This window comes from Malurus melanocephalus, unplaced genomic scaffold (genome assembly GCF_030028575.1).
Source record: "Malurus melanocephalus ecotype Western Australia unplaced genomic scaffold, MMel_1.1 scaffold_345, whole genome shotgun sequence".
In the NCBI taxonomy this organism is placed as follows: Eukaryota; Metazoa; Chordata; class Aves; order Passeriformes; family Maluridae; genus Malurus; species Malurus melanocephalus.
The window spans coordinates 700,362-719,549 of NW_026623577.1; the positions used below are offsets into that span (position 1 = coordinate 700,362).

The 19,188-nt window shown below is 41.3% G+C and overlaps 1 protein-coding gene across 1 annotated transcript in view; it reads left to right on the top strand.

Annotated features, from left to right (window-relative positions):
* ALK (ALK receptor tyrosine kinase) overlaps positions 1–19,188 on the top strand; it is a 222,582-nt gene that overhangs the window by 177,249 nt on the left and 26,145 nt on the right. The window contains exons 10-13 of the mRNA XM_057378195.1: positions 398–541; positions 12,087–12,249; positions 16,409–16,559; positions 18,874–19,005. Of these exons, the coding sequence (XP_057234178.1) occupies positions 398–541; positions 12,087–12,249; positions 16,409–16,559; positions 18,874–19,005 (590 nt within the window). The remainder of the gene's footprint in view (positions 1–397; positions 542–12,086; positions 12,250–16,408; positions 16,560–18,873; positions 19,006–19,188) is intronic.

A 19,188-nucleotide genomic window follows, 5' to 3' on the forward strand; every position in this document is an offset into this window, starting at 1 on the left:
CTTTTCATTTATGCAGTAATACCTTTTGGTATAGACTTTAGATTCCAGTATTAAAAGAGATACTAAAATTAGGATGGAATTTTAAAAATTCCTCGTACTTTTACTGGCTAAAAAGAAATTTTATAGCAGTTGCTAAAGGTTGCATTCTGTATTTCTGTTTTCATTTACTTGCTGCCTTGCCTCCTATTTATTCATGCTTATTTTTCTTTTGTCTAAGTTCCGTAACAACAATGGAAAGTAAATCTGCCCATTTYTTTTAATAATGTTATATCCTGTGTCTGCAGGCTCTCATTCTCAGCACAGAAGTCTGCAGCCCTTATTTTAGTTTCAATTTTGGATTACATACTGACTCAGTCCCCCTCAGCCATAAACCAATCTGTGATTTCTTGTTTTCTAGTCAGTGGAGAGAAGACACCTCGAGGTACCACTTCAGACTCAAGCAATTTGCTCACCAGTAGAGGTGGCCAGAAGAAGTTTGGATGGGAACAAAAGCTCCTGGGAAATCTCCAGCTCAGCAGTGCCCCCTTTTCTGATCCAGCAGGTAATTGTTGAGTCTGAGAAGCATCATCAGATAGGAGAGATTTCCAACTAGCACAGATTTYAATTAGATGTGGATAAATGCATTTTTTTTTCCCCACAGCCTTTGTTTAGAGCTTTTCCCAAGTTCCTTACAAACAAAAAATAAGATCTAGAAAGAAATTATGTTTAGTGCTAATTTTGACTCAGATTTTGACTGCGAACTGGTGGAAGAAATAGAAGGCCTCTTCTTCAAGTAAAACATGGTTTTAAACTGTAAAATAGGTTTCTTTGGTGTTGTGGTCATCTAAAAATCGGCAGAAATCAAAGTGAAGCATCCAAATTTACTGAGTTCAGCATTTGTTAACCTGAACACCCAACTCTAGGTAATATATGACTTCATCTGAACTAGCACAGACTCGCTTTTTCAGTAATATATTCATGGTCCATTTGAAACAATACAGCACTGGACCTTGTTTTAAAAATAGAATTTTAATTTAGTTAGAAATATTAGTCTTGTATGTTCACGTTACTTTATTCTCCCCTATTCTTCATCTCCTCTTTCCAACATAACTGTAATGGTGTGGGCCAAATAGATGCAAGAGTTCCCTTCCCTGCCTTTGCCCTCCCATCACTGTCTCCCAGATGTTTCCCYCTCTCCTCCCCCAGGCTTTCCCACACAGCCACAACATTGGTTTTTGGGCTTTAAATGTGTGTTTTTATTAGAATCTGCTTTCTTGCCTCCTCCTGCCTTCTCCTGCAGCCACAACCTCCAGCCTACCTGGGGCAGCAGGGCTGACCATAGAAGTGAGGAGTATTTACAGGAGAGACAAGGGCTTGTTACAGCTGCAGCCCTCAGCACTGTGTGCAGCTGTTTCTCCTCTCTCAGGGCCAGCTACTTTACCTGCCAATTTGAAATACCACCCCTCTTAAGTTAGAGAACAGGGTTGATTTATGCCTCCTTTGCTCTGACAGTAAGTGTAGGGATTCCTGCTGCCTCCTTCTCTCCCATTCTTCTGCCTAAGAGTTCTTTCCATCTGTTCTATTCCAGGCTGCATTTTACTCTGCTACCTGCAGTGTTCTGTTGAGGTGTTAGCTGTGATGCTGACAGCAGTCTGCTCACTGTGGCCAAAAGCCCCACAGAGCCTTCAAAGCCTCCCTGAAAATCTGCTCTGTGCTGCCACAGCAGGGCAGCTGCTGCTGCCTGATCTCTCTKGTGAAATGAGCTCTGGCAGCAGAGGCTGAGGGGTCAGCCTGCAGGGTAGACTGAGTTGCCATCACATGGAGTTTACTGATATTTTATGTCCTGAGCATCACACAGCAAGAAAAGTGCAGAAGCACTGCCGGGAGCCTCAAGGGAGTGAGGCAGAGGCAATGAGCCCACATGAGAGGATACTGGGCTGGGTAAAGCTGCTCTTCAGCTGTAAAGGTTGTGTTTAGCTCTATTACAGATGTCGTGTGTGAGCTTGGGCTGTCACAAAGGTATAATTTCCAAAAGTATCTTTATATGTTCTCTTTGAAGATCCTTTGAAGTCCYCCCTTCAATATCTGTATCTCTGTTTTCTGCCTGTGAGTGGAGTTGTCTTTTAAGTGCTCTCAGTATCGCCCTTGGGTCAGTAATCTTGTGGTTGGATCTGTAGGAAGGTGTAGATTATGGATTGCTGGCTGAGTTTCTGTAGGTGGTGATATAGTTTCCTAAGGCATCTTAGGAAATATTTCCTTCCAGGGTATCTGTTGTTTTAGTGACAGAAAAAAACATTAAATTTTAGATGCAAAGTTGATGTAAAGTGTGTGTGGGCTAGAAATCCTGTGGCTGTAAATTTCTTTGAGAATTTTGTCATTTCCTACTTCTCACTAGACATAACATCTGCTAACTCTTCTGCTCCCTGTCCTGTCTGAGGAATTCAATTTAAAGAAAGGCTTGGATAGTAGAAATAARGGGAATCAGATTGCATGAGGGTAGAAGGGAAGGTCACTGAAGTACTTTGAGCAATTAAAATAATTTGTGATGATCTTGGGCTGAAAATTCAAGGTAATTCCAATCTAAAATAGCTTGCCTATTTTCTGGGCTTTGTCCTCGGTCCTGTTCATATTCTGTCTAAAATTGTCTCTAGCCTTTGGGGTTTGAAATCACTCCTACAGCAATTTTCTCCCCTTATGYCCTCAGAGTAGACAAGGCAGAAATGGAGAAGCTGAGCAGCAACTTCTTGCAGTGAGAAGTCCTTGCATTTCTGAGGGTCTCTGCAGCACCAAAATCCCATTGTTCCTTTGTGTTGCTGAGCCCCTGCTTGCTGTCAGGAAACACTGCAGATGCTGGTTTGGTCCCTGGGCTGTGTGTTTTACCCAGCTTTAATCTTGTTTCTTTCTGCATCCTGTAATGCATTTAAGAAACCTCAGGCTGAGTCTGTCAAGGCCTTTMCTTTGATGGGCACATATTTACTGTTGTGTGGGTGAACCAACAGCATCAGCACCACCCTGAAGTCCCAAAGACTGCACTGACCAATATGGGCTCRGCTAAAAGTAATTACAGCTAATAGAATCTTTGACTTGTGTGATGGATCACATACTATAACATCTCCCTCTTAAGAAATCATATTAAAACAAAGAACTGTGTTCCTAAAGCTGATGAGACTACAGGAAAATAAAAGCCCWCCCAAGGTTCCCAAGTCAGCTCAGCCTTCGCAGCAGGAGCCACAGTCTGGAAGACAGGTGCCACTTTGTTTACACACATTAAATCCRAAGAAACTCAATTGTTTTCAAGGGCATGGGCCCTCCATTTGCTCCTTCGTGTCTGAGCACACCCTCTTACACGCATCTGCTGCTTTTGCCTATGCTTGGAAATCCATTTTCAGCAGAAGTTCTGGTCAGCACCACCAGCCTCCCTGYCCTCTCTGTTCTCAGGCCCTGTCCCTACTGAATTGTTTCTTCAGCCTTGCCACTGCTGGTCATGACTCTGAGTGTACACTGGAGAGTCAAAATACACAATACAGCCACGCTGTGRAAGATCCTAAAGCTTCCAGAAATCTGTTAATTACTGTAGTGTGTCACAGCTGGGGTAATGAACATGCTGGGTAGAGTAAGTACTGAAATTACTACAACTGATGTGGTGCTGTTACTCTCTCCAGTTTYGTGATAGTGTCACGATCCGCTCGGGTTGAAGCGGAGATCGTGATAGGTTCTTTTTGGAATCTCAGAGTGCAAAAGAAAAYGAGAAGGCAAATGTATATGCTTCAAATAATCAGGACTAATTTATTTGGGTATTTTGCGATAGAAGAGGGTGAGAGAGGGTGAGAGAGAGAAAAAAGAGAGAGAGAAAGAGAGAGAAAGAGAGAGAGAGAGAGATAGAGATTGGGTCGTATAGCTACCAGCTGACGGGGTCTTCCAAGGTCCCACGATGGTCGTCAGTCAGTTGGTAGGGAGATCTCTCTCAGGGTGGTCTCTTCGGAGGAGACCTTTTATAGTCTGTTTTTCAAAGCGAGTGGCTGCAGGCCAGGAGGGGGGGTTGCAAGTCATGACTTGCCGGCCAGGTGGTGGGGAAAGAATGTCTATTGTACAGCATGAGCAGCGGCCTGTACCGTTCTCCTCAGGAACGGTGCGATCATCCGTAGCTCACATCCATTGTTCTCAGCAGCCTAGGAGCTGGAAACTTGGCAGTCCTTCCACCTTAACCTGGCTCAGACTCCTTTGAGCAAAAGCCCCCTTTTCTYCCGCCTTGGGGTTTAGTCAATCGTGAGACAGTCCAGGGTCTTCCATAMGGTCTCTTACAGATAGCCAGGACCAGCACAGAATGATTCCTGTGGTTTTCAAGTCACACAGTTACTTGCAGTGCAAGGTGGCCATAAGATAGATGTTCACAGGATAATGCAAATGCTTTCCTTTTCAATATGCTTTCCTTTTCAATTAACTTACAGTGTGTTATTTGCTGGAATACYGACTTCTTGCTGAAAGGTTGCAGGTGAAACTTGACTCTAGAAGCTGCCTGGAAAAAAATTGTAACAAGGTCTGCATGTGCCAGAAGATTGAAACAGCTTTAATGGAACCRGGATTTTTCATTGAAATGGTTAAATCTGTACAAAAATGCTGGGTGCTGTTTATTCTGTTGTAAACCCAGGCTTACTTTGGCTTTGGTTTTAAATTGATTAGGTATTAGTTTAAGTGAAACTGAAAGCTGCTCAAACCATACTATCATTCAACTACCAATTAAAAAGTCAATTTATATCAAGCCAATGCAATTTCCTTTTATCCACAAGGCTAGAATATGGGAAATTCGGGCATGTAAAGATACAGTGAGCAATAATGAGKAACTCGAGGTAAACAAATTACTATCATGGAAGCTGAAGGAGACAAAATAGGATTCTCGGTAGGCAAAAGGAGATAACAAGACACAGAGCAATCAAGCTTTAATTAAAGATTTCTGGTGCTTCTGAATAGGCTTTAAATACCATGAGGATAGCCTTTCTTTTGATGTTTCAGCTTCTCTTCTGTCCCACTGACAACTTATTTGTGTCAGAGCACACAGTACAAAAATGGCATGTTGTGCAAYGTGCAAAAATATTGACCTTTTTTCTCCTCAAATATTGCATTGTTTTGTCCCTTCTGCTCTGCATTTCCACTGGCCATTATGCAGCCCTGGTTTCTTGCATGGCAACTGCCATCAAATAATTTTCTTACCCAGACTGGGTTTTGGTTTTCCTCCAGTCTCTTCCCCACAGCATTTAGTGGTTGCATGGATTTTGCCTTTTCCATCAGGGAGGGTCCTGTTTTGAGTACTTCCAAGGCTGTTTCTCGGAAGAACTCTCAGTCACATTAGTTAATCAGATGAAGGAGCTGAAAGGAACAGCGGAGCAGCTATTAAGTAAAAGTAAATTACATTTGGTTGCTCTTTGTGTGCAATTAYACTAACTGAACTGTTGGTATAATGCAATAAAGGTATCTGCAGAATTGTATTTCTGTATTATGCAACAATTAACAGAATGAATAACAGCCCAGTGCCCTCCCCCCAACGAAAGTAATGTTCTGAACGGTGATGGAAAATGTTCGGACACAACAGTGGGATCTCAGAATATGTAGGTATGAGTTTCTTTATTGTGGTGTTTACACTTGCTTTCTCTGTAGGATTGAAAATAGGAATGGTGCAATACTGAAAATCAGCATGCAACCAGATAAAACCTTGCAAAGTTGAATTGGCATAATTGCTCTCTAGAGTTAATCATGCAATTGAAATAAAAAGGGCAATTCACAGGTTTCAGACCTAAATTTAAAGCTGCTCACTCTTAAGAATACCAGTTTAAATTGTGGAGRAACTGCTATAAATCCCAGGAAAAAGTTTTGAAATAATTTTGCCACCTCCACCCAACTTGGTCTTTGTTCTCTAACATGAATTTCTACCATACTTGTAATTATGAAAAAAAAATTACTAAAAGTTAGTAGCCTGTGTCACTGAACACCCTTTAGGGAAGACTCTTTAAGTGAGACATAAAAGGGAAATTAGTTTTCTTCATGCTGGTTTGTTAGTGTCTGTTTTCAGAAGGTGGCAAGAAACAAGGCGTTCTCATTGCTGTTCRAAGTTGTTGTGCTCTTACCCTCTTRCACTGACCAAAGATAATTTCCTACAAGATGCCCTAATAATGTTCCCTATATAGAGATGCTTAAGGAAAATCTAAATTATGAATCAAGCTTTTGAGTATTTCTTTGAAACAATAGTCAGGATGGATTGATCTGGCATACATTTGTCATCACTGCAGATGCTCTTGTTGATCTGAAAAACCTGTCCAAGCCTTCTACTGCCTCATTTAGACAATAGAGACAGAAATAGTAATTCCATAAAGAGCTGAAAAGCYGACCTCTCTTAGTCTAGGCATACCTCTGTAACTGGTTCTCATATTGCTGGCAAGATTCACTAATTTCTATCATCATTTTATGTCCCCTTAATACCATTTTGTAGACACACTTAACAGGTCAGCGACTGTGATTGTGAGCACAACCTAGCTCTGCCATTTACCATAATCTTTCAACCCCCTGCSCCATTAATCTCTGGCAAATTCAATCCTGGGAAGGGTAATAATCTCCAATTACTGCTCACAGAACACTGTTAAACGGCAGAACCCAAAGCAAAATTGAAATCCTTACCTCACTGAGCATGTTTCTTATATATGCTTGTAGAATATTTTGCCTACAGGCTTCCAGCACAGACCAACCCTGGAATTAATGGTAATGCATAACTGAGATTGCTCATGCACTGAGTAAAATGTACAGATCTCCACACAGCCCAGGGTGCCAGTGGCAGCCAAATCCTAGTGAGGATTAAGGTGGGCAGTTTYCTCTAAGCCTCTGATTTCCCATATTGGCCAAATTTTGCAAGGAAAACTCATGGAAGTTTTTACAGATAGATGAAGCAATATTTCACTTGTTCATGGCATCAAGTTTGATGACATCTAYATGAGAAGAAGAGGTAAAATGAACTCTCTGAGGAAGAATTAACTGCCTCCAGAAGTTTAGTCACTGGCACTCTTAGGCTCCTGGAGCATGAGACTTTATAGCCCTTATTAATGTGGATTTTTACTCTGGTGGAATTAGGAATAGCCTTTTGGTCTGCACAGAGGTTGTGGCACYGAGTTCCACAAACTGTCTACACGTTGTTTTAAAGCACTGATGTATTTCAACAGCATATTACTCTAGGTTCCACAAGAAGCCAAGTATCATGGTTCTTGGTGGGCAATTTGCTCAAATCACTGAAGTTTTGGTTGGGAATGAGTTTAAACAAGGTTCAAATCAGCTTGATTTAACAAATGCCAGTTAATACATTTAGCCCTTGAGGTATAGCCAAAAGGCCTCTGTCTGTTTTGTGGCATGGAGTTTGTGTGCTGTACATGTGCCAATGAATTTKCTTTCTATGTTAGAAGTACAAATGTCCTTTAGGCTTTGCTCCACTGTTTTCTCTTCAGTGTTGCTGATTGTTATTTGCAGCAGTGCCTGCAGCAGCATCACCACGGGCTGCAAGTAATATCAGGGCTTCAAATAAATTAGTCATTTTAAGTCTTTTGGGGATTTGTTCATTTGTTTTCCAAGAGCAGGACATCAGTCCCCTTTTGCTGTGGCTGAAATCCAGCACCTTGATTGCYGTGCATTTCATGTATCAAGACAAACCATGAAACCTAGAATTTTTGCTGTGTAAAAGGATGAGCAACTGTGTGTGTAAATACATCAATCAGTATATTTAATATGGAAAGAAAAGTTATGAAAGGAAGAAATTTTTTTAAAATTGTTTTAATAGAGCTAAAATTACATTTTTTGCAAAATATTCCTTCTGGGACCTTGCTAATGTGTTGGGGAGCTTGCCAGGGAGCCTGAGGAGGGCAGGTGAGTGGGTAGAAACAGGCAGAAATTTAATGTTTCCTCTGCCTTGTTTCTTTTAAAAGGGGGATTCTGTCAAATTGATCTGATGTATAAGCTATTCACTGAAATGTAGTACCCCAATCTGAATCTCACTGTGGTCTCCACTTTTTTTCCCCCTCCCACCTCAAACAGATTTCCTTTTTTTAAACCCAGCTAGCATCTTGCAGCTACCAATGACAGAACATATAGGGACCCTACATTAAACTACCCTTTTGTTTTTTGTCATGGGAATGCTCAGCTGTTTCTGGAAACTGGGAAACTAACTTGTGTGAGGTTGGGCAGACTTTCACAATCTGCTAGGCRTTTTGGAGAGGCTTAGCCTGGGGAGTCCTGCTGTTTTTCCCCTGGTGTGAGCTTGAGGTGCTGGCAGCGTTATCCTGCTGCACACTGCAGAAGGAAGGAGGGATGTGCAGTGCACTAACTGTGACAGAACACAGTTATTCACAGATGGAAAAAGTCTGTGCTTCTCACCRAGCTGCTTAAGGATTTTCGATTCATTGCTGCTGCTTTCGTCTTTGGAGATCAAAATAATGCTTCAAACTGAATTACTGTAAACTGCTGTGGCATGCAGTAACCTGTAGAAATGCTCTCTCCGAGCTTATAAGACATGCTGCAATCATTTCTAGAATCAAGAGAAAATCAATACTTTGCAGGGAGTGAAATCTTAATTTTAAGAARGAACTGGTGGGTTGTTGGGGCAGGCAGTACTCTGTTTTGCTGCTGGGTTAGTGGTTTCAGATCTTGGGCTGYGGTTACATCTGCACACCGAGGGCTGGCTTTGTGAAACATGAGAGAGGAGAGCAGGGGAAGTGCGGGGATTTTAGTCTGTGTCCAGAATTGTAACTAAGACCTATCCATCCTAATTGTCTTGCAATGAGGGGCAACTTCTTCCTGTGTCATATTATCTCGCACTTAATTCAGTGACAAAGCTGTTGCATGTTGAACTGGCTTCCAGTATTTATAAACAGGAGTAGGGCTGTTTGTACATCARTGCAACAATGACAAATGAGGAGATCGTGCAACACCTGGCTGTACATTTTACTAAATCCCTGTTGGTTTAAATCAGGTGGAGTCTCCCCATGGAATTCACTTGGGCCAGACTTACTCSTGCAGTGTTTTGGGTAAAGGTCACTACCCAGCTCTTCTAGTTCTGAAACACATATTTTCCTGTTCTTGTCTATCATCTACCAGAATAAAGCAAGTMAATATTCTTGCTAGCACTGGCTGCAGCAGCTGCAGAGTCTGAGAGGCTTTACAGACAATCTTGTATMCACCACTGTGTCCATTCCAACAGGACCACTTTGAAATCCAGGATAGCACCTCCTGTGCACTGTTGGCTCCAGGTTTCTTACATCATACTCCCTGGCATAACGTATCTGTGGTTTTTCAATCCCCATCTTCYCAAGCTCTTAAAAGCCAGATTCTGAGACCCTAGTGCAGATTGATTAATTTTAAATGACAAGCACTGCTTGCCCTTGCCCTGATACTGCCTCTGCACTGGAACTGAGCCCCTCTAGTCTGCCCTAAAGGCTGAAAACACAAAAGATGTTTTGGTTGCTTAAATGCAAAGGCAGAAGSCAGTTTGCAGAAGAAGAACAGTCTCCTTCTGTTCCACCAGGGCTTTTAGGGATCCAGAGGGCCATTTCAAAGCATTTTGGAATAAGATGTAGTTCATTGATCCCCTGTCCCTGGAACCCAGTGGGAGCCAAGAGCAGCCAGTTTCAGGTCCAGCTGTCCTGTGAGTTACACATGCAATCATCTAGAGATAAGTTTGCTAAGGTCAGGTAAGCAGATACCRGAGGAACAAGTTTTATTTCAAGGGACTAAATCAGAAATGTAAAGTTTAACTGCAGCATCAGTGTGCACATGCTGTGGTCTCTCCTAGGTTTGATCAYTTCCAGTTTTCCATTTTGATTCTCTCATGTTTTGGGCTTCTGGTCTCCTTGAAGGTCACCCACACCTACCTTTGGGAACATGTTTGATATTTCTCTGGAGACATCCAAATGGCTTCTTATTGTTCCACTTACCTGCCTGCTTTACTAAACATATGTTTCAGTGCAGGTGGCTAAACCCACTGGGGTATTGCAATGTTAAATCACTGTGATAGCTGACGGAATGAGTCTCTCATCTTCCAGTTAGTGTCAGATTTTGCTTTAGTTTTGGGATGGAWTTTTCAAGGATAAATATAAGTAACTTCTGGTGTGAGACTGTGGATACCAGAGCTGTGGAAGCATTTTGCTTTAGTAACTTCTAGACCTTGCTTCCTTAGGTGCCTTTACCTCTTGTMTGTTCTTTTGGGGCTTTGGGAGAGTTACATTGGAGGCAAAGGAGTAGARAGGAATTCTTCCATTTTCTGTCTAATAATTTTAAGACTTTTTTTACTGCCATTGCAGAGGGACTAGAGAAATAAGTGAAATAAATATATAAATTAAACAAGTGACAGTGGTAAAATCTTTAGAGAGTCCTTGCAGKGGAGTTTTGAGGAAGGCTGGTATAGATTTTTCAGTAAGAAGGGATTATTTTATCAGCAGTACTTAGGGAAGTTTTCTTAAAGAGTAGTAGTTTTTCACAACACTGTATTACCACTGTTTTTTAGAAATACTACTGTTTTTTTAGAAATATTTCTTGAAGTCCTGCCATATTATTTGATCTATTTCATTCACTGAACTTCTTTTATAATTTAGCTCAACTTTAGAATTCGTTTGTGAAGAGGTAATTCAAGCATTTTTTTCTGGCTAAGATAATGTGTTTTCTTGTATTTCTGGAGGTTGAACCCCTCCAGTAAYAGAAATGGTAGAACTTCTGGCCTCGCTCATGCAGACCATCATTTCTAGATGACATCAGCTCAGAAAATAGCTCCAAATTCCAAGAAGCAGATCAAGCTAATCATAGAACATCCTGAGTTGGAAGGAATCCGCAAGGATCATTGAGTCCAACTCCTGGACATTGAGTCCAACTAATGCTCTATCTGAGCTAATTATCTGAGTTAATTATCTGAGCAAATAATTATCACTGCTGAAAGAGTCTGCTTGTGTGGCATTGCTTCCRTGGAAGCTGGTGGGAAAATGGTGCCCCTTGACAAGGCTTATAGAAGGCTGACTGGACCAACATAATTTGTGGAATAAACATTCCTAAGATGTATTTCAAATCTTTTTTTCATTAATGGCAGTAGAATGGCATTAGAAACTAATGGAGTTTATTAAATTGTATATATTAGATTATTAATAAATATGATCGATAAATCATGTTATGTTAATCAAAAATGCTTTGTCCACTTTTTTACCTTCTAGATCTTTGTTTTGATTGTATGTGAARTATTTCCTGATATACTAGAAAATAGGTTAAGGTGGGATTTACAAAAGCATTGTGATCTTGGCACTGCGYTGCCACTAAAATGAATCTTTAAGAAAAAGGTTGTAATTTTCACCATTATGTGTTCAAATTTTAAAAATTAGATTTTTTTTTTTTTGAGCTATAAATTAGCAAAGCTTTGTTCTAGAAATCTATTTGTACAGAGCTAGTACTTCCAATTGATAAAATTAGCTGTAATAGGGAGGCATTGATTTACACCCACAGATCTGGCCTAGAAAATGCAGAGCTGGATGCTTGTTTTACAGGCCTCAGTCAGGTGTTTTGCTTTCTGAAGCTTAATTTGAGTCTCCTGTGAGCAAATAATTGATCTAAATGCAATTAATCTATTGTTATGTTTTAATCACTRTGATGATGTTGTATTTACAGGTTTTTTATTTAATTAACGGTTACTTCCCCATTTAAAATAAATTCAATAACCAATTGTCTCTAGAAACTGAAAGGGCTAGAATGCAGCAGCCTTGAGATTATGGATGAATGCTTAACAGCACAGAGAGCAGAGGCTGAAAAGGGGTGGCATCTGTTGCATTTTTCTCTACTCTGTGCCTCTTTGACCCTTAGAAAAAGTAAAACTAAAAGTAAAAGTTCTTGTCGTGATGGTTTTCAGGACACGTTGATGAAAAGCTGTCAGATACTGAGRTACACAAATCTATGAGTGTTTTAAAGGAATTCTGTGAGTGTTTGTTCTGGTTGAAACCACAGGGCTGGGTTCTGCTCTTGGTCCAACAAGCAGAGCAGATGAAGAGCAGAGCAGTTACCCAATCTTTGGATGCTGGAGTCATGCTTTGCTTGTGTCCTCCTTTCAGATCACTGGTTATTCACAACCTGCGGTGCCAGCGGGCCCTATGGSCCCACACAGAGCCAGTGCAATGATGCCTACAGGAACTCCAAACTCAGAGTGGTGGTGGGAGCTGAAGGGATTCTCCAAGGCATTCAGATCTGGAGAGTGCCAGCAACCAACACGTACAGGTAAGGGAACTGCCTGTGATTGTTGTGGTCTATCTGTGTTTGAAAATAGCCAAGCTGCAGATCTGTGCTAGGCATTTTTCAAGTACTGTGTTCAGAAGTTTGGCCACATTTACTGGAGTTTTACTTGTCATCGAGCCTTTGATTTCCAGCCTCTCCAGTCTCAGATTTGTTCCCTGGAAGATGCAGCTTTTTTGGTGAAAGGTAAGAAATTTTCTGAGGGAGGCAAATCTTTAGCCTGAATGGTTACAGATTGGGAGATTTCTATCAATAGAAAATGAAGCATTTTCACTTCCCCACACCAAGAGGAATACTTTTCCCATATGTCAGTCACTGAGCTCTGGGATCAGAATGAGTCTTTCCCACCCTTCCCCTGGCRTGGAAGGCACAATCCTGTGTCAGCATTTCTTACTGGACAGCTTGCACCAACCTCTGCTCAGCATCTTCACTTTTTTGAATTTAGACGTGGCAAGTTGAGCCTGTAAGCCTGACTTACCACTGTAGAATTGATTTTGGAAGCCAGCCACATAAATGGTAGGCTCAGTGATACTGAGGGTTCTAAGAGTTAAATCCCCCTGTGGAGTTATTTTCAAAGAGAGATGATCAGATACGGTTCGATGCTACTTAATCAGATTTTTACCAATCATTTTCTCTTTTGCRTCTTGCTGGGAAAAGAAGTACAATCGAAATGCAGTTCAGTGTATCTGAATAGTAACATGAAGCCATTACATGCATCACTTTGTAAGCAAAGCTGTCAGTTCAAACCAGTGACTGTCTAGTGGTGGTTTTTATGCAGCTTTCCATATTGAAACCAATGATGGTATCTTGGATTTCAAAGCAGAACATTCCATTGAAGGCTTAGAACAACTTTCAGTTAAAATTTTCTGGTCCCATTTTTTTTCCTTATATTGAAAAAGGATGTTAATGTTGAGGCTAGATGTCAACAGAAGTCTAGTGCACAAGTAGCTTTGAGAAACTGGCTAGGCTAGGCACACGTTCTGCCTGAGYGCCTATTACTACAAGGATTGATGGTAATGCAAAAAGCATTAATGATATTTTACCCAGCTATCAACAAGGAATTGCCTGAGGTGAATAGAATTTTTCACAACCAGCATCCAGTAAATATGGTTGTAAAGTACAGCCCAAAAAAGAACAGGAAAAACAGCCCAAAAGCTTACAGCACTGTCATTTCTTTAATATCAGAGTCTAAGAAGAACCAGAATTCCTGTGCAACTGTAGGCTGATTTTTTGCTGCACAATACAAATCCTGGGCCCTGCAGGGATGACCTGTCTATTTAAGTCCTATAAATGACCTAACATACTTCTAGGTTCTGTGTAGATAATAGATGTATAATATCGTGCATAACATATATATAAATGGATGACATTCACTTCTGCACCTCTTAAGGCTATAGGAGAAAATTCACAGCCTGGGAAAAGCAGRAGGCAATTGTGGGCTTAAATTAACTTGACATCTTCTTGATTCTGGTCTACTGAAGGGCCAGCAGAGTCTGCCAGCACAGCATAGCCCTAGGAAAATGTCAAATAGCAATATCARTTCCAGGGCTTCCCAGAGTCTGGACTCACTGCCTGTGTTTAGCTCTGCCCCACGGTCCTGCTGTGGTGTGGGTCCTGTAAGTTCTCCTGGTGGGCACTGCTGAAATACCTGACCCAGAGAGAAAACCCTCSTGCTGGCCTCTCAAGAAAGCTGCTGTTATGCCATGTCAGTGTGGTTTACACTGTCTAATGTACACTCCTGATAATTACAAAAGAAGAATATCGATTTTCTGAACATGAGGCAGAATATGCGTTATTAAAATACAGAAAGCTCAATTTTGCTAAAAAGTCTGCCAGCACAAACCAATCACACCCAGAAAACCTCACCAGCTGTAAAGGTCTGGGTAGGCTGCCACACCCTGTAGTGCCCACGTTTGAAAACTGGAATCTTACATGCTCTGGTTTGCTCCCATGGACTCCACATTGCATAACAAKGCAGTTAGATATTATAAAAGAGTGTTTTTCCTTTCAGATTTCCTTCTAAGCATTCAGAAGGTCTGGTCATCTAGGTCTATAACCAAGTATGATAGAAGTGAACTGCAATAAATTACACATTACTATCCATTATCCAGCTTCTTTCCATTTTAAAGGAAGAGTTTTTGGTCCATTTTGCTGAGTGCCCCATTTGTTGTCGCTTCCACTGTCCTCTCTTTTTCTGCGGTCTCGTTGTATAAAGTGGCACAAGAACACAGTCCAGTGGAGTGCAAAAGTGTCATTCTGAGTCAGCCAGCCCAGGCACAGCATTTTCTCATACTATCAAAACCAGCTCCAGTGTTTCCCACAGCCAGGATGTTATGGTGCATGTTTTTCTCCAGCCCTGGTTTACGCAGCCTGGTTTGCACTTTATATATCCTGATCCCTCCTGAAGGTGTGGGCTTCCTTTTCAGATCCTACAAGTGTCATAGTAAAAGAAAAGAAGGAAGGCAGTGGAAAGTCCTCTGTGTTCTTGCTCTGGGTGGGTCAAAMCTTTCTTCAGGGACAATATGGTTAAAAGGTTTCCTCCTGTAAAAGAAAGTTGTTCCTAATAAAAGGCATCCAGTTAAAGTTTGAAGTCAAGGTAACTGTTAAAATACATTTCAATGGGGAATGACTGTCAGCTGAATCTACTGSGTTTTATTTGTCTGCAGCCTTTGAATGAGGCCAAACTGGGTTTCCTGAACTTTCTAACATCATTGCTTGTATGCAAAATCTATTCTTACATGTAAAAGTATGGCCCCTACTGGCAGCCAATTAGCCTTGCCAGCTTGCTGTGCCTGGAAGTGCACCTCATTAGCCATTGCAAAATTCCACAGCAAATCAACTCAGTCCTCAGATTCAAGCAGCATCTGTTCAGGGTGGCCCAGTACTGTGTCCATCACTTTTTGTGCTGGCTCGAGTACAGCCTAACTGAGAACTGATTGCTTTGGTTATCAGCAATGGCATGAACATAATCRTGTCACATTGCCAGGATATAATATGCTTTATGAGACACTGCCTGCTTACAGGCAGGACTGTGCTGGGCACAGAGCAGCCAGGTGCTGGAGGAAAGGAGGTGTTAAAGCAGGGCACCTATGCTGTGCCTGGTAGGAAGCCAGGAGCAATTTTTGAGTTCTCAGTCCTGCAGTCTCTGGTTACGTGCTCCAGGTGGGATTTTGATCTTATGGAAATAGATGGAAAGCTACTAATGTCAGTGGAGAATTATCTGCTTGTTTCAGATCTAAACTGAGTTGCTGTACCATCATTCATTTGTTCAGAAAGTTGAGTAACTCTGAGTTTTGTTGCAGTCGAGATGTGTGTTTTATCATGATCTTTAAAAAGTGCTTTGAAATCCTTTGCTAAAAGCTGCTGTAAGTACRTCCACTGTTAGAAAGGGAGAGGGAGAAGCTGAGCAATACATTGTTACAGCCACATCTTTGGGTATATCAAAAACAATAAGCACCTCTGAATTTTGAAATAAAAGTCCCAAAGCCTTAACTGAGTCTGCAGCAGCCKGTGTGCAACCTGTCCACTCCTGGCTGGAGACAGTGAGATCTTCCTGGTCACCAGGAGTTTAGCCAGGGGGCTTTTGCCTTTCTTGTTTACTGCAGGTAGTGTCAACTCTGTCTACTCTTCTTTCTGTGTTCCTCTGGTCCTGGGAATAAGAGAGCTGTTTTCCATCTGGTCCATGCTACCAGGACCAGTTAAGCTGTCTGCCTTCTCAAATCTCCCTCTGTCAATCTCATGCTTAATGTTCTCTTTAGCCATATGTCCTGCTTTTACCAGTTCTCCTGCTTTTGTTCTTTCTCTTCCTTGCTGCAAATCTCTCAAGGATGTGCCTTCTGGGAAACAAGATGTGTTTCATATACTAAAGCTGGAAACTATAGGGACTTGCTCACTGTGTTCGCCCAAGAATCAATGTCAAAGAATCAGTTTTATAGCTACACAAACTCACAGATTCAAACAGAGCCGAAAACCAGACTTCARGCTTTGGGTTTAGATTTATTTATAATGTCAAGTCTTCAGGGCACAGCTCTATGACACCATGTTCAGGTGTGCAAGATGCTCAGTGCCCAGAAGTGGTTTGTTCTGCCTTCCCCCTGTCTGGGACAACTCAGATTCGAGTCTCTTGTTTTCTTTTTTTCTGCAGCATCTCAGGCTATGGAGCTGCTGGTGGGAAAGGAGGGAAGAACACCATGGTGCGGTCCCACGGMGTGTCTGTGCTGGGAATTTTTGACCTCCAGAAGGATGATACACTGTATATCTTGGTGGGACAGCAAGGAGAAGATGCTTGTCCTAGTGTAAGTGATTACCTTTCTGCTTTGCCCTCATCCTTCCTACCAGTCCATGGAGTTTTGTCTCTTCACATAGGAAAATGTTATCCTCAAGGGGTTTGGGGTTATAGGAGTCAAGGAATAGGTACAGTTTTACTGGGAGAGCATGAGAAGATGAAGCACCAYGTCCCTGTGTTCACTTCTCTTCAATATTTGGGCCCTGTTGACAATACCCAATAGGTTCCTGGCATGATCTGCATATCTCAGAGCACCTGGGTGGGATTTGGAGACTAAAGACAATCCTGCCTTCCTTTCCTCTGGATTTCAGTCTTCAATGCTGGCCATGCCCTTGCTCCACTATTGAGCCCAGCCCTGCCATTATCACATACTCTGCACCTCTGGAGACACCCACATCACATAGAATGCTTGGTTATTCTACATATGGGAATAGGAAAGACAAATTAATCATTTCTGTGTCAGTCTTGATTTTTGTGTTACTAACCAACCCTTGCTGCAAATGTCTTGACAGAAAGATGGGCACTATTAGCATGCACAATTGTTTATTGTCTTTGGAGGAGGATGGGGGAATAGAACATTGTTATGAAGCAAACTAAGCATTATCTGATGAAATTTTACCTACAGGTTTGAGCTGGACATTTAAATGATGTGTGTTTCTCAGCTGTTAATGGCTGGCATCCAAGAGATGAAAGCTTAGCAGTCTGTGAAGGCAAAGAAAGTTTGAAGGATTTAGACAAGAGAGGTTCTCAAGGCTGGCTGCTAAAGTAAATAATGTTAAAACTAGAATTACACATATCTACAAACAAACCATTAATATAAAGCCTTTTTGAARTGAGAAATGGCCTAACTCAAACGTCCATCCAACGTCTTTAACTAGGACATTCCAGCTGAGTGTAATATATGGACTCATTAAATTGCAGGCCACTGTAATCTTAGTGAGAATTTATTGAGTGCTAATGTAATTCTTTCATTGAGGCAAAGAGATTGCATTGACTTGTAGAGGGGACTTTTACTAGATTGGATTGTAATCAGTTATGTCTTTGCAATGAAGGATTATTTTTTTGGTAATCTAGTGGTTCCTTTGGGTCATTGACTCTGTCATTTTATTAATCATTCCCACCCAACTCCAAATCAATTAAGGMGAGGGAAAAAATAGGGAAAGGAGGACTGTTTTGTTCTTCAGGCAAATCTGCACACACAAAATGGATACCACTCACTCTCTGGCACAACCTAGAACATATTTTGKGGTCAGCAGAACAATTTATAACTTGAGTGGCTTTTATCAGGTTCTTCCAAAAGAAAACACATATATGAAAGTAGAGGAAGCAGAAGGTGAATCCTACCTTCAATATAACAAATAATATAACAAAAAAACAAATGTTTGTGCGTTTTCCCCTAAAAGCGTTGCTGGTTTAGTAGGTTCAGTGTGCAATTGGTGTGCAATATAACAAGATAGCATTACTGAGACAAGACCTGTAAAGTAAAATAAGCTAGAARCAAAGCTTGCAAACTGGAAATGCTCACAGTAGAGTCCCACTTGTGATGCACTTTAGTGTTCCAATTTTAAACCAAAAAAATAGTTATAGTCTTGAAGTATGCATAAATGATGGTTTAATGTTGTGATTGAAATCAGTTATTGAATTCAAGTATTTACCTAATACAGAAAGTTCATTATGTTTGGTGCTAATTGATGGAAGGGGAAAAGTAGCAAGGAGGAAATAGGGGAGCCTTTTTAGTAAGGTATTTTCATTAACATAGAAGATTGCAATCAAAGGTGGGATTGCTGCTGTTTTGGTAGGCCTTGAACTAGCTGGCACTGGTAATTACAATAAAATTCAACTAAGACCAGCAGACATGCATGTTGGCTGCTCGTCTCCAAGCAAGGAGGGCCTGGAAATGCAGCGAAGAAACTTGGGTTCTTTCTGTGTCTCTGCCATTTGGCTGTTGACATGGGACAAAGCACATCCTTGCAGAGTTACTCTCTTCTGCCACTTGCGAAATACTGTTAATGCTGGGAAATATTTGCAGCAAACTCTGCTATATTTTGTATATTAAACGTTTATGGAGCAGGTTTACATGATAATAGGTATCAGAACCAAGCATGTTTCAAAATAATTCAATTAAAAATGGCAACAAATTCTTCTGGTGAAAGTTGAGGCAAAAAGCAAGATTCTTCTGGAAGAGCATTCACTTGCTTCTGCTCATGTGGTTTCACTGGAGGACAATCTCTTGCTTTGGGAAGGTGAAGGGTTCACGAGGCCTCTGTGTATACARGAGAATGGAGATTTCTTACCTCAATTCATACTTGGTTTTCTGTTTGCAGACTAATGATGTTATCCAGAAAGTCTGCATTGGAGAGAACAACGTGATTGAAGAAGAGATCCGTGTGAACAGAAGTGTCAATGAATGGGCAGGAGGAGGTGGAGGAGGRGGTGGTGCCACTTACATATTTAAGGTATGGAAACACAGTCCCCATGCACCTTCAGCATGAACTCATCCTGCCACCTGCCTCTGAAAAAAACTTTATACACCTCAGGGAGAGGGTCCACAAAGCAAGCTCCAGATATCCTTAATTTCCACTTGAGAGGTGTAGGGATCTGAGTTGGGCCTTCATACCTCTTCAAACTGCTGTGCAATG